The sequence below is a fragment of the Pimephales promelas genome, chromosome 2 (genome assembly GCF_988280905.1).
Source record: "Pimephales promelas chromosome 2, fPimPro1.hap1.1, whole genome shotgun sequence".
In the NCBI taxonomy this organism is placed as follows: Eukaryota; Metazoa; Chordata; class Actinopteri; order Cypriniformes; family Leuciscidae; genus Pimephales; species Pimephales promelas.
Window position 1 is genome coordinate 2538196 of NC_142770.1, and position 14101 is coordinate 2552296.

The window sequence follows — 14101 nt, forward strand, 5'->3', positions numbered from 1 at the left end:
AAATCGCATGACTAGCTGAAAATCACTCGTTTCATCACTAACATGCCATTTGAAATACGCTAATCATGCTATTGATTCCTAATATTGCATTTTCGCAGTGGCTTCAGTAACAAAAAAACTCCATGCCGCAAGGTAAATCAAGTAACAAGGCAACTTTTATATGATTAACCGTGATTAGCACTTTCCGTTAGCATATCGCTACCTGTCCATTAGCATTTCCATGTGCGACTGTCTGACAAATCTCTCGTCTTTCTTGCCTAACGAACAGACATCTTGAGATTGCATGACGAAAACCATAACCGAAAACCATAACCGAAAAACTCCAGGCCGCAAGGTGGCGGTGTAAATCCAAGGCGAATGTTATATCGTTTACTATCCATTAGTGTTTTACATTAGCATATCGTTAACTGGCCATTAGCATTAGCTGGGTGTTAGTGTAAGTCCAAGGCTACTGTTATCAATTATTCATTAGCATTTAGCATTTGCTTTCACTGTTAGGTGTCAATGTAAGTCCAAGTCACCTATTCGCTAACTTTGATAACTTTGATAAACATTTTCCATAAGAAGATAACTATCTGTCCATTTGCGTTTGTTTTCGTTACACTACAGGTTGTTTGCGACAGACAAATATCTGCCTCCAAAGGTGAGATTTTGTGATTGCATGACTAGCTGAAAACCACTTCATCCTGGTGACTCCCATGTCACTAGAAATACACTAAGAGTTGCTAATAGTGCATTTTGGCTGTGGCATCAATAACCAAGAAACTCCAGGTGGTAGTGTCCAAGGCCAATGCTATATCGCTAACTGTCCATTAGCATTCGCATTCATCTCAGTGAATCTTATTTATGGGTCAGGTTTGCACATCTAATGCCCATTAAATCAAACCTGAAGTTTTGTGGATTGTTGAGGCTAGCATCTATAGCTAACATGCTAATCAAAGCTGACACAATTCACATCTGTTGTTTCCTTGGGCACACAAATCCAATCTTTCAAATTAGCAATTGCAAGTAGCGAGTCATGCTAAAAACTGGGATTTAAAGGTCATTAGATAAATAAAAACAACACTTGTCAACCATGGGGTCTTATTTTGGAGATTCACAAATCCATTTTACTCGTAATTATCATGCGTATGAAGGCTAGAGTTCGGCTAGTTGTACTGGTGATCAGTGTGAAATGCTTTCATTACACAAAATGTTGTGTCCAACAGCCAACTTTCTGCCTCTCGTCTTTCTCCTCGCTTCCCCCCGGTGAGCTGACACAGCTCCTCTGCGTTAGCTGCTTTGCGTCTAATAGGATCAGAGGGCTTTACGTTGTCATCTGATAAACCTAATCCTCTTGATAGCTGTGCTGCACCTTCTGAGCCAATTTGCACTCAATTAGCGTAATGAGGAAACAAGCGCGGAGCTTCAGGAACTACATCAGCGTGATCGAATCCTGATTGAGTCTCTTACCCAATCCCATCAAACATCAAACCGAGAACTCGGATCGTGACAAGAACTCACCTCTCTTTCCCGAGATGCCTCGAATGACCAGATCGAAAGCCTGGCTCCAACACAGGCTTATTGGAAAAACGTACCAAGGTAGCAATCGTACATACATAGTATTGGCTGTAAAACAGCAAGCACTTTTAATCATTTTCACACATTATGATTATAGGGGCAGATTAGGACTTAATAAAGACTTGTTTTAACGCGGTTCCTTGCACAATTATGTTAACCCTTTGTTTACCATAGTGCATGATTTGTAAACAAATATATTTTGGAGTTTGCATCACTTACCCTTACGAAAAAGAAGTATATTTCAAGTTCATTTTTATGTAGTGTAATGTTCAAGTATATTTTTAAGTATACATTATGTAGTAAGTATACTAATGTCACTATGTACTAGTAGTAAACTTGTAAGTGTACTATTTTAATACCGCTTGGGACTAAATTGGCCCACTTTTAGTACATAAAAGTATATGTTTAAGTGTACTATAAGTGTAACAGCAAGTGCACAACTAGTTCATAATTATGTATCTCATGTGTACTGCAAGTGAGTTTATGGGTATACTAGTAGTTTACTTTTTTACTTATACAAGTATACTTTGAATACTCAATTATACTTTTAAGTATTTCTGGATCAAAAGATTGAGTACAAGAACAGGACAAATATACTTGCTTTTCTCTCAGTATAAGTCAAGTACACTTAAGTGTAATTTGAATTATACTTCTGAGAAGTACAGGAAAAATAAACTGAAAGTATACTTTCTTATTTTTTTAGTTTAAAAGAAGTATACTAATGAGACACTTGAATAAACTTCTTTTTCGTAAGGGTAACCAGCTCCATACGTTCGGTTTTACAGATGCAGATGTAGGTTTACAGCTCGGGTACGAATCCCGTTCAAAAACAAGCTGGTTACGATTGCATTTTTACGTCACGTTTGTGAGCACATTAACACTCTGGTTGCTTGGATCAATGGTTCTCAACTGGTTATCCAAACACCCTATCACAATTGTTAATTGTACAAAATCGAATGGTTGCTACGCAGTCACTTGAGCGTTAAGGTTTTTTTAATGCGCCCAATCAAACTCTTTGGACGCAATTTGGTTTTACTTGGAAGAAGTTGGCCAAAATGGTCAAGTGGCGTTTCCTCAACCGGTCCCATGTTTGACTAGATTCTACAAAGTAAAACCCAATTGCACTAAAATACTCTAGAGTTGTTTGATTAGGCTCATTGACGTCTAAAAAATATATACGTAGGGAGATAAATGGCGATAAGTAGGAGGATTGGAGGATGAATGGATAGACAGATTCCTTTCTAGGAAACAGCTGTCCGGTGCCAACTCCAAGCTTTCCAGGTATTTTCTAACTCCGAGCTTTCGCTAGTTCTGATCACTAAATTGTCTTTCAAGGATTGACTCTTGCTCACGAGACTTTGGCATCTATCTGGGATTGTGTACGCAAACATATGTTTAAAGTCAGTCTTCGCTTGAGGTCTTTCATGCGTGTTGGTCACGTGCACTGGCTTTAACCTTTGGCTGAGCCAAGGTTTGATGGGTTTCAGTGAGATCCGAGACGTATTCGCAGTCCATTTACCAAAATTTCAGACCATTTCTTTGCCCTTAACCCTTGTGCATCAATTTAAAAAAGTTACACATAGGTAAAAAGAGGACAAAAATGTCCATGTCAAAAAACTGTCATAAAAACGTGACGCTTTGGAGCACAGACTTAAGTTTGGTATCATTTTAAAGAAGACCCTTTGCAGATTATTGCTGAAGTAAAAAAATAATAATAAGTAAATCCAAAAAAAGTTATATAGGTATAAGTTTATGAAAATTATTTATAAAAAATATTTTATATAAAATATATATTTTTTTAAATCAGGTTGAACTCAAAACTGCAATAAAATCAAAGCCATAAATCTAAATAGGTTGTGTTCCAAATTTGAGGATGATATCTCAAAAAATGAGCTTTGGGTAACAGTTTGTTTGGGCGTAGTAACATATTTTCCCCATTGGGTCCCAGCAAAACCCCACTGGAGCTCACAGTGATTGGATTTAAATTTGCAGTTTTTCTCTCTCAGTATTATAAACACACACATGCGCACACACACACATATTTTTTTATAACACACATACTAACCACACTCTGACATTCATACCAACACACCCACACAAATATTGTTGCATCATTTATCCCGTTGGCTCTATAATATGCCGAAGCAGAAAACAGGAATAAAGCGATATTTGTTTTATTGGCCAAACTTAAAAAAAAATGGCAACATCTGATAAAAAATTGTACAAAATAAAATTTTGAAGCCTTGCCATCAGAATGAAAGCCTCTTAACAAAGATTGCATAATGTTATAGTTAACTGAACCGGGGATTAAAAATGGCAGTTTTAATGGGTTTCAATGGGGACATTTTTGTCCAAAAGGCGCTGAGAGGGAGTATTTTTTATACCTAATGCAAAAAATATTTTTTTAAGAAAATGACGGTGAAATAGTAAAATTCCAATAAAAATACACACCTGTGCCAAGTTTTTTGCAGTTAGCTTTAACACAAAGTGATCAAAAAAACAAAACTGAAAAGGACAAAAATGTCCATAAGGATGCACAAGGGTTAAGGACTCATCCTGGTTCTGTACTGCATAAGATTCACTAACGCTAAGCCAAAACAAATGCAGTGATCGGGGCACCTTTTAAGACTTAATTGAGATTCATTTGGTCTTCATATGCTCTCCCTGTGATTGAGTACAACATACAAAGTGACTTTAGGCGCTTAACTCGGTTTCATAATATCAGATAAATGTTTCTACAGTATTTATTGTTATATTTGATGCACAAGTATAGTTGAGAAATTGGCAAATATGTCATAATTTACTGGACTGGTCATTTGCAATAAGACCATTTGCATGGATTCGTTTGAAAGCGAGCGAGTTAATCTTGTTCCGAGGTCGTATGTCTTAATAAGCGCCGATCACTCCTGAGTTTGCCTGGGTTAACTCTTTAATGAGTTGTTAAACGAGTCTGCTCTCTCGTCGTTTGCTTTAATTACTCGGCTAATTATTCCTCGTGCGGTAGTATTGAGTATTTACCGTAATACCTGCTGTGATGCGTGTCGTTAACGTAACAATCCAAACACGCGATCTATGTGCCAGCGGTCAATGTGTGATGTTATAATCTAATTGAAATTGTATTAAAATTTGATAAGAATATGACAAAAATTATGATTGTCAAAAAAAGCTTTCTAAATAACAATCTTTTACTTGACGACAGGCATCAGGGAAAACTTTCAGTTCATCCTTTTGTCTTTAAAACAATTGAATTTTGTAAAGGAAGGAGAAACGGCTTCATTAGTGTCGCCCTCCTCCTGTGGGGTGAATTCAAGCTCCATTTAGAGCAATTACTTGAGCAGAAACCGTCTGTCAATCATTCTTAAGGGGGAAGAGTCCCAATTAATGAGCTCCTGTAATCCCTTGCTATTATTTCCCTTCTGAAGAGACTCACACACACACCAGCTCTCTGTCCAGCGGAATCCACTGGAGAATATCTGTGCATTCGTATATGTTTTTCACGCTTAACGTGAGAGCGCTCGAGGCGGGTTGGGGCATACAGTAGCAGACGGAGGCGTGTTCATCACCGTGTGACCCTGCTGCCGGCAGAAACAGGTGGATGCGGGTCAGACTGGAGACGGAGAGCGCAGGGAGCATCTCGTGTCAGAGGTACGTCCCGAACCGCGGTCACTCTGTCCTGAGGAAACTTTCTTTCTTGGCTTTTGTCAATTGAATATATAACGTTTATAAATGCATGTGCTTTGAAAGATGTACGTTATGAGACCCACGTGTACATGCATTACAAGGAATATCTAATACATCTAGTTAATATTTTATATTTTATGGAACAATTAAAAAATTTGAGGGGTTTACACATTGCTATTTGAATCTAAAATATGGGTCCCGCTTTATATTAAGTGGATTTAAGTACAATGTACGTATTGTGTTCATGTTGTATTGTAAAACACTTTTGGTGCTATTGAGGTGTGATACGGGTGAGATTAGGGACAGGTGTGGTGGTATCAAATTAATAATTTCAATGTAAGCACATACGTAGTCTTTGAAGCCCAGGATTTGAATGTAGATACTACAGTATTTTGTACTACTGAAAACCAGCTGAATGCAGAGTATATAAATATACATTGGCACCACATTAATAAAACTAATATTAATGAAGAAATCGCCTTATTTGGTGCACTTGTTGATTTTAGTCTCTTTTTGATATGTTCAACAAGGTAAAAACCGGTGCGTTTTGGTCAAGTGGTTTTATCAGTTGGACGTCCTCATTCCAGCATTCGAATGCATTTGTCACTGGACACCATGAACATGGTGGATGACAGCTGTCTTTCGCCCAATAACTTCCACGAGATGGTCAAAGCGGGGAGTGAGGCGATGGGCACCCGTGTCCACAGCATAGATGTCATCCTGGGCTTCAACAAGGACCAGGACCCTTTGCTCAACCCTGGAGGCAATGCTGTAGCACACCGAGTTGGAGGGGATAGTCTTGGAGAGCCGGGGAAGCAGGATTCACATCACTACGGGCACCTGCCAAGCCTCAGGGACGACTCGGAACAACCTGCGTTTCATGGTGAGTCCTACATGGATGAAACTAGGGTGTTGTTGAGCCATAAATGGTGTTTATGTACAATTACTACCTAACAAGCTTCCTGTGATGGTTATAACACTAAGACACACTGTTACTAAACACAGAGACTGACACAAGCCGAGTTCTTATGCTGAGACTTCAAGGCGACGGTGGCAATGCGCCAGGAGATTAGCATCAAGTGTCACCTTAAAGACCTAAACGAAAGTCGGACGAGTTTTCACGCAGATTTAAAAACTAGCCCTAAATAGATTGTTACTATCCCAGATAGCAAACTGACATTGAATCAACGTGGAAACATGACATCGAAACAACGTTGATCTGACATTGTTTTGCTCATCGAATTAACGTTGAACCAACGTCAGACTGGTTCTTTCAAAACTAACGGAAAATCAACTTGAAATCAACGTTGTTCTAATGTTATGAAAGCAAACCAATTTTCGATTTTCATTTAGCTTTGAAGAATGCCGCGTCTGACGTTGGTTCAACGTTAATTCGATGAGCAAAACAATGCCAGATCAACGTTGTTTCGATGTCATGTGAGATGTCGTTTCCACGTTGATTCAATGTCAGTTTGCTGTCTGGGATGCCATTCTTAGTGTCCATTAACTCTATAGATTGTAGAAAGATGGACGCTCTATAGACACTATCTTTTGATTTAGTTGTTCTTTCATCGTGCAGATGATTCACCTCAGATGTTTCACTAAAAATGACTGATGTAAAGGAAGAAGATTGTTTTGGTCTTGGAAGAATTTGAACATTTGGTCTTGGAAGAATCTTAAGAGGTTGAGATTTCTTTCGATGACCGATTGCTTAATGGGACGCAGGAGACGTCCATTTGTCTTGATTTCAATCTCATTGATTTTTAGGAGAAACGATATTAAACATCTTGTATTTTATGGGATGTTTCTGGCTGTGGTAAAATGCCAGACTTAATGGAATCCAAATACGACAGAGCAATCGCATTTTCACGTTACAAGGCCCTTTCAAACCTGAAAATCATTTGGCAAGGGGGCTCATTGTTGACTTTGGCTTGCTCAGTTGGGGATTGAATGACCCATCATACCATTGATCAGCTCTACCAAACTTGATTGTCGTTTTCATGAATAAACAAACACTGTTAAGTTGTCTTGATTGATACTGTGAAGCAGCTTTGATGCAATCTGTATTGTGAAAAGCGCTATATAAATATATTTGACTTGACTTGACTTGGCTCATCACTGGTTCTCATCCCCTTGTGGAATTCCTCTAATCTTCCTCTATCTTAAATAAGATTGCACAACAGTGCATGCCGACATAATCATTTTTCCATTCTGCGCCAATTTTTTTTCCCATTGGGCTCATAATCCATCATGCTTCTTTAGTCCTGTGATGAGAGAATCTCTTGCACGGCCCAGAGTTGAATTGTCTGTTATCGTGACTCAGAAGAGACAAGTTTCTTTTGAATGGTTTGGGCATTTAAGATCGATTGTCCTCATTTGACAGGAGTTGCCAGCAAGTCTGAGCTTTTCTTTTTGGGCTGTCTTGAATCTGACAGGCGGTGTGGTGATCCTTGAACCAGGATTGACCTACTACCATTGTGCGAGTTCAGTCTATTGCTTGTTAATGATGCTAGCTCCGCTAGCCTAGGACACTTATTCTTGCCTTATAATTATTAAACATTGTCCTTCTAATGTTGCCAAAGTGAGTGGTGTTTTCATGCTTTACTTTCTTGTAATCAATATTTTGAGGAGTGTCAACCACTCTAGCTAACCTAACCTAACCTGAAACTGTATTCAGGCAGTCAGAAAGGGTACGTTGATTTGCATACAATTTTCCTAAAGTGTGGACTTACTGTGAATTGATTGCACCCAGGGAAGCTTAAACCTGCGGTCAAGTGTCCTACTCAAGGACACGATGATAGAGAGTCTCTTCACTCTCCAGTTCGTTGGTTGATCTCATCTGGGATTAAACCTGTAACATTTGAGCTACTAGTCAAGCAAGGATATTTACATGTTATGTTCACTTGCCATTCATGTGTTAGCAGCTCCTTGGGAAATGAACCCATGACCAGACAGATCTCTGCGAAATGTCCTGTATATTTCCTTTCCACATACAGTTATGCATTTCAAAAAAAGAAAATATAATAACAGATTCCACCTTGGCGGACATCTGTAACTTCCACTACTTGGCTTGCATGTACACCACAACATTGTAGCTATTTCTAATGTTAACTTGTTTAGTCAGCACGTGTTCTGACAGTAGTAATTAGAGTATGTCAACAACATCTTGTGAGGCAGTAGACGCGTTCACCTGCCCTGAACCAGCTTTTAATTGAAATAATTAAATTTGCTTTCCAATGTGCCTCACCAGTTCGCCAAGATAAAGCTTTTCCTAGAACCTTATGTTGAGGACATGGGGGTAGAATCAAATGAAGCCCTTAGGTAGATTAGGGCCTGGTCTATGGGGAAACCATCAGGGGAATTAACAGGCTGCATCTGTTCTACTTGGATTACGGGACGGGAAACACTCAGTGAAAGCTATGCCTACCATCAGTGACAATAAAACTGCTCTAGTCCAGGTCTGTGTATTACAAGAGCTTTCGGCCAGGAGTATTACGGGATTAGGATCTCATTTTTGGAAATACCATATCAGTAATGAATTTACATGTAGTCACCACCCGTAAATAACTGAGATCATATTAGTCATCTTGTCACTGCTCAATTTCATTGCAATGTGAAATTGCTCCAGTTGGCTGGTTTTATGCAGTGCAATTCTGTCAGAACAAGTATAATGTGAACTGTCAAGTCATGTCTTTTGTTCTTGTGTCACCTGTTGCTTTAGATGCTGATATATTCTCCAACAAGTGTGACGGGGACTTGGGCGACCTACGGAAGTCCATCGAGAGTGACAGCAAGTCTCCGGACTCGGCGGACGGGGAGCAGCCCAAGAAAAAGCACCGACGCAACCGCACCACTTTCACAACCTACCAGCTCCACGAGCTTGAGCGAGCCTTCGAGAAGTCCCACTACCCTGATGTTTACAGCAGAGAGGAGCTAGCCATGAAAGTCAACCTACCTGAAGTTCGAGTTCAGGTGTGTTTGAATCACTTTGTGAAATTAAAGGATCCGCTATACCTTGAGATGCTGGTGTTCTGGTTTATCCTCACCTAGTTGCTCAACCACAGTCTTGCTGACCAGCTTGCTTTAACTTCTTAACTAGCAAGGCCAATTTGATTGGTCACTTTAAGCAACAAGAGCCAGATTATCCTGCAAGACCATCATGGTCAAGCAGCTTCATTGGGAAAGACCAAGCTTTTCAAGCTTTTTCAACTTTGGTTGTTTCCCACTTAGTTTTGGAAGCAAATATTCTTGTTGGCATAGCACTACCAAAACACATTGATTATTTAAATCATTTTTTGTCCAGGTTTGGTTTCAGAATCGCAGAGCCAAATGGAGGCGACAGGAGAAAATAGATGCAAGCACCATGAAGCTCCATGACTCTCCCATGCTCTCCTTCAACCGCACGCCCATGCACACCACCATGGGGCCCATGAACAACTCGCTTCCCCTTGACCCTTGGCTGACATCGCCTCTATCCAGTGCCACTCCAGTGCACAGCATCCCAGGGTTCATGGGTCCTACACAAGGATTGCAAGCGGGTTATCCAAGTCACGGTTTCCTCAGCCCACCCCAATCCATGCAGTCCATGGCACCACCTCCATATCAATGCCATCCTCCCTTCACCGACAAATACCCTCTGGAGGACTTAGATCAGCGCAGTTCAAGCATCGCTGCTCTGAGGATGAAAGCAAAGGAACACATCCAGTCCATGGACAAAACCTGGCAACCCATGTGCTAAGACAGGGTACATCTCTCTTTGACTGTGGGCCTTCATGTTTCTTGGTAACTAATTGGTACTGAAGGTTAATCAAGAACCATGATTCTTGAATTGGATGGTTATCTTGTTCTTCAGTTCAGAAAATGTTGGTACACCGAAATGGTGCTAATTGAATAGGGTGCCATTTATTTATTATTACTGGATGTACAACAACAACAGGCTCCAAGAAAACCAGCAGCTGTTGAATCTGAATGAAGAAGCATTGCTTAGCAATGCTGTTCCATATCACATACAGCACACAATGGCAAGTTAAATTGGTTTCTTGAAATGGTTTCTAGAGCCAGAGTTACTGAAATGTGAATATGAGGGTGTGTTTAGCATCACATGACCTCTGTCTGCAAATTCACACCTCCTCCTTAAGGACTGATCCAAATGTTTTGGGTTGACAGACGATAAATATGGCCAGTTGTCGGAAAAGACCTCTCACACAGGGAACTGATTTCACTTCGAGTAATCCCTCATTTTGATCAAAAAGTCAGGGACAGGGGACAGAAATGATTGGTTTGGGGGGAAAATTTGTACGCCTCAGTGTTCATTAGAGGCAAAGGCTTATTGGCAGACCATTCTTCTGTACGTGCAGAGGAGCAGAAGGGGAAACTATCTGCCGTCACCCGACCATGACTCCCCCTTTGTTTGTGCCAGCTGATCCAAGTCTGATCTTTGTTTTCACTTTTTTAGAGGGAAAGACAATCAGAGACTGTCACTCTAAGAAACCAATCACAATTATTTTTAGATAAAACACCATCAATGTGCTTAAAGGTTAATTTCAGGATTACTAAGAGAATAATTTACCATCAAAACAGACCTGGCTTATCATCAAAGGACCCCAATTGTGATGTCATGTGTTGCCCACAAACACGCAAGTGGAATTCACTGCTTATTTTTGAAAGGAAACTCACAGTTTTTGTAGCAATACATTGTGTAGTTGTGTTTGACTAATAAGATATTGACTCCCACGAGGAAGAATATTAAACTTTCGGGATGATTGAATTATTCAATCGACAAAACTACTAATAATGTTTTAAGTTTAGTTGTGTAAAGGAGTTATAGATGTTTTTCATTGTTTATCGCAGTCCTGTTATGGGGCAATCTATGATGTTTTTGGTAACTTGCACAGTTTGAACAATTAAAAAACGCCAAAGTTAGACAGCAATAATGACAATCATTAATATGAGTGTGTGCGTGTGTGTATGATGTTATTTCCGTTACATGTTTAAAATGTGTCCTAGACGTTTCCACAATTACCCTTGAACAGATGAATGAATGTCCACAAATATTCTTAAGAATAAACAAATCTAGTTTCTCAGAGATTTGCTGTTGACTCATCCATTCCTGGAAAGATTGTTTAGAAGTCTGAACTATTGGAAAGACTGTCTATTTCATTGCCCTGTTTCTCCTAACTGGTGGCGCCAAGCCAGCCTGTTAGGAAGATGAGGTTCCAGTCAATCAGCCTTGCCCGGGAGGGGGTATTGGCCCAAGGGTCCGCCTTTCCCTAATTGCCTCATGACGCTGCTGTAAAGGCACATGTTCAGAGTGTCTGGTGCTCGGCTGTATTCATGATGTGTGAGCAATGCTCTTGGACAGACGGGACACTACAGGGGCCATCTGGGGCCCCCCCAAAAAAACATGTGCTGGGAAATGAGCAAAAGGGATGTGAATGTGTGTTCTTTCCCGATGATGTTTAGCACAGTCCAGAACGTCCAGATTTTACACTAGTAACTAGTGTGTTAGTACCCAAGCAACATATGAAGCATTCTGAACACTTGCGTAGCAGTGCCAATGGTATCGTGTTTTTACAGTACTTTAATGTACTACTAATGTTACAATCTGGTGGCATTAAAAACAGATGGCATTAATCTTCGTGGGAATATACACTCCTTACCATCTGTTTTGCTGTTGTAAATGCACAGTAAAAAAAAACATAAGTACTGTGGCTGAACTTTACGGTGATCAAGGTAGGAAGTATTAGCTATTGCGCGGATGGGAACAGAGGGTGGGAAGGCCGCTCATCAAGGTTAATGATGGAGAAAATCCCCCAATTAGAGCTTTTTCCCGCAGGCCAGGATGAGTTCAGTGCAAGGATTAGTGCCCAGGCTGAGACCGAACAGCCACTGACCGCTGCACATCTTGGCACACGGGTGGCTGGGTTGTGGGTAGGCATGCGTTCGGCTGGACTGGCACAAAGGAATCATGGGAAAGCAGCAGTTCATCCACTGCGAAAAGCTTTGTTCGCCAAGCTGAGCGGAATCTGCTGTTTTTCCACTCTCATGCATTGAATGTGGGTCAGTCTGTTGTGTTTAAGGTCCATTTGATAATCTCAAGCTTGGTTCACATGTTTGAGTGACATATTATTCGAGTAGGGTACAACAATAGCCTTATAATCAAGGCCCATTCAGGGTCATCTTATATTCGGAATACGGTGATAAAAATGCCTAGCCTGACTTCGTCATACTCATATTCAAGAGAGAATATGAGTCTGAAACTCCTCAGTTGGGCTTTGATTATGAGGCGTGTCGTAACCGAACCAAGAAACAAAAAAACCTCTGCACTCAATTGGATAGTCGGTAGACCTACAACCAATCAGAGCAACGCATAAGTCAACTCCTTTGCATAGCGCAGTTTTCAAATACAGAACGTAGCCTAACTTTATTTATTTTAGAAGTTAAATAACGATTGTTGCTTCTTTTACTTACTTCTCCATGAGTGCCACCAAAGGAGAAACCACAACGACCACAGGCTTTTCATTACGTCCCATCTACTTAACGACCGTCAGAGCCAGCTGATAAGTTACACTTTTCCCGAATCATGTAGGAAGGACGCCAAAAATATCTTTCCGATCGACAAATGCCTTGATTGCAGTTCTCTGTTTGTCTATTAAAATGAATGCGCTGTCGATTTATTTTACAAAAGACGCGATCTCAATTCTCCCGCTGCAGTCATCTTTGACAAGCGCTCTTTGATAACGTGATGATTACGTCCCTGCAGATCATCTGTCCATCATCGTATAAAGCCCGCCCTGGCAATTTGATTGGCCCGATCATTTTTTGCCTGATCATAATTTCTCCTCAATGGATCGAGTCCAGACCGAACTTCCCGACCAAAAAATGTTGTGGGTGGAGTTCGGGCTGGCATCCAGGCTAAAAAATGCCATCTCCGCATCACTTTACAACATTTTTAGTTCTTGACATCTCCGAAAAGCCAAGCTAATGTTGATTTTTGTTTTATTACGAGCTCTATCACGTTTTCTTTTTGCCGGCCGACTCTCAACTATTCGGGGTTTGTTTTAAAAGGGCAAGACATTTAGCTGCTCCATGTCACTATGCCACTGCCACATCATACATGCGTATAAAAAAAGTAGCTAGGGCAACTATTCTGTATTTATGGATATATGATGACACGCAATGACAATTTCCCACACAAAACATCCCAACGGCAACAGGTCTAAAATATAAACACTTATAACAGGCTTCCCATAGTGAATCAAGCTAAGACGAGAGTATTGATGGTGTATTAACTCGTTATTTACATTTTGTGCATTTTGAACCAAAAAGTTACATAGTGCACCTTTAAATGCTTGTTTATATGCAAGTAAAGCTTAAAAGCTTAAAACCTTGCAGGTCCAGGAGTGTAACTTTCAAAATAGCTAAAAATGCCTCATCATGAACCGACTGGAAAAATACGGCACATTTTTTTTTAGACACACATCTGGTAGCAAGAAACATAAACCAAAGGTTAATCCATGACCTCGGCTACTAAGACGATTTCTTCAGAGCGATGCACGGTCTTCTCATTTTCAAAGTCACCATACTAATGCATGTGGTGTTTACCGTCTAATCTACTAGGCCTATAAGACTGATTACAGATGCACAATATGACGGTCACAATATCAGTGTTGGGTTATAATATAGGAAAGTATATAATATAGTATATTTAATGCAGAAATTTCTTTTTTTTTTTTGCCAAATATCTCAGTACTATAATATGAAAAAAGTGATAAATTTTTAAATGTTAATATTACAATAATACAATTTAAATTAATAATATTATTTTATTTTTATATATGTTAGGGATGGATTAACTGTG

The 14101-nt window shown here is 40.0% G+C and overlaps 1 protein-coding gene across 1 annotated transcript; it reads left to right on the forward strand.

Moving 5' to 3' along the window:
• Positions 1-1438: 1438 nt before the first annotated feature.
• rx1 (retinal homeobox gene 1) lies at positions 1439-11326 on the forward strand. Its single transcript, XM_039682397.2, has 5 exons — positions 1439-1581; positions 4983-5205; positions 5772-6124; positions 8963-9213; positions 9545-11326. The coding sequence occupies exons 3-5, from the start codon at positions 5836-5838 to the stop codon at positions 9977-9979; spliced, it is 975 nt and encodes a 324-aa protein (XP_039538331.2). The 5' UTR covers positions 1439-1581; positions 4983-5205; positions 5772-5835; the 3' UTR covers positions 9980-11326.
• Positions 11327-14101: the final 2775 nt, after the last annotated feature.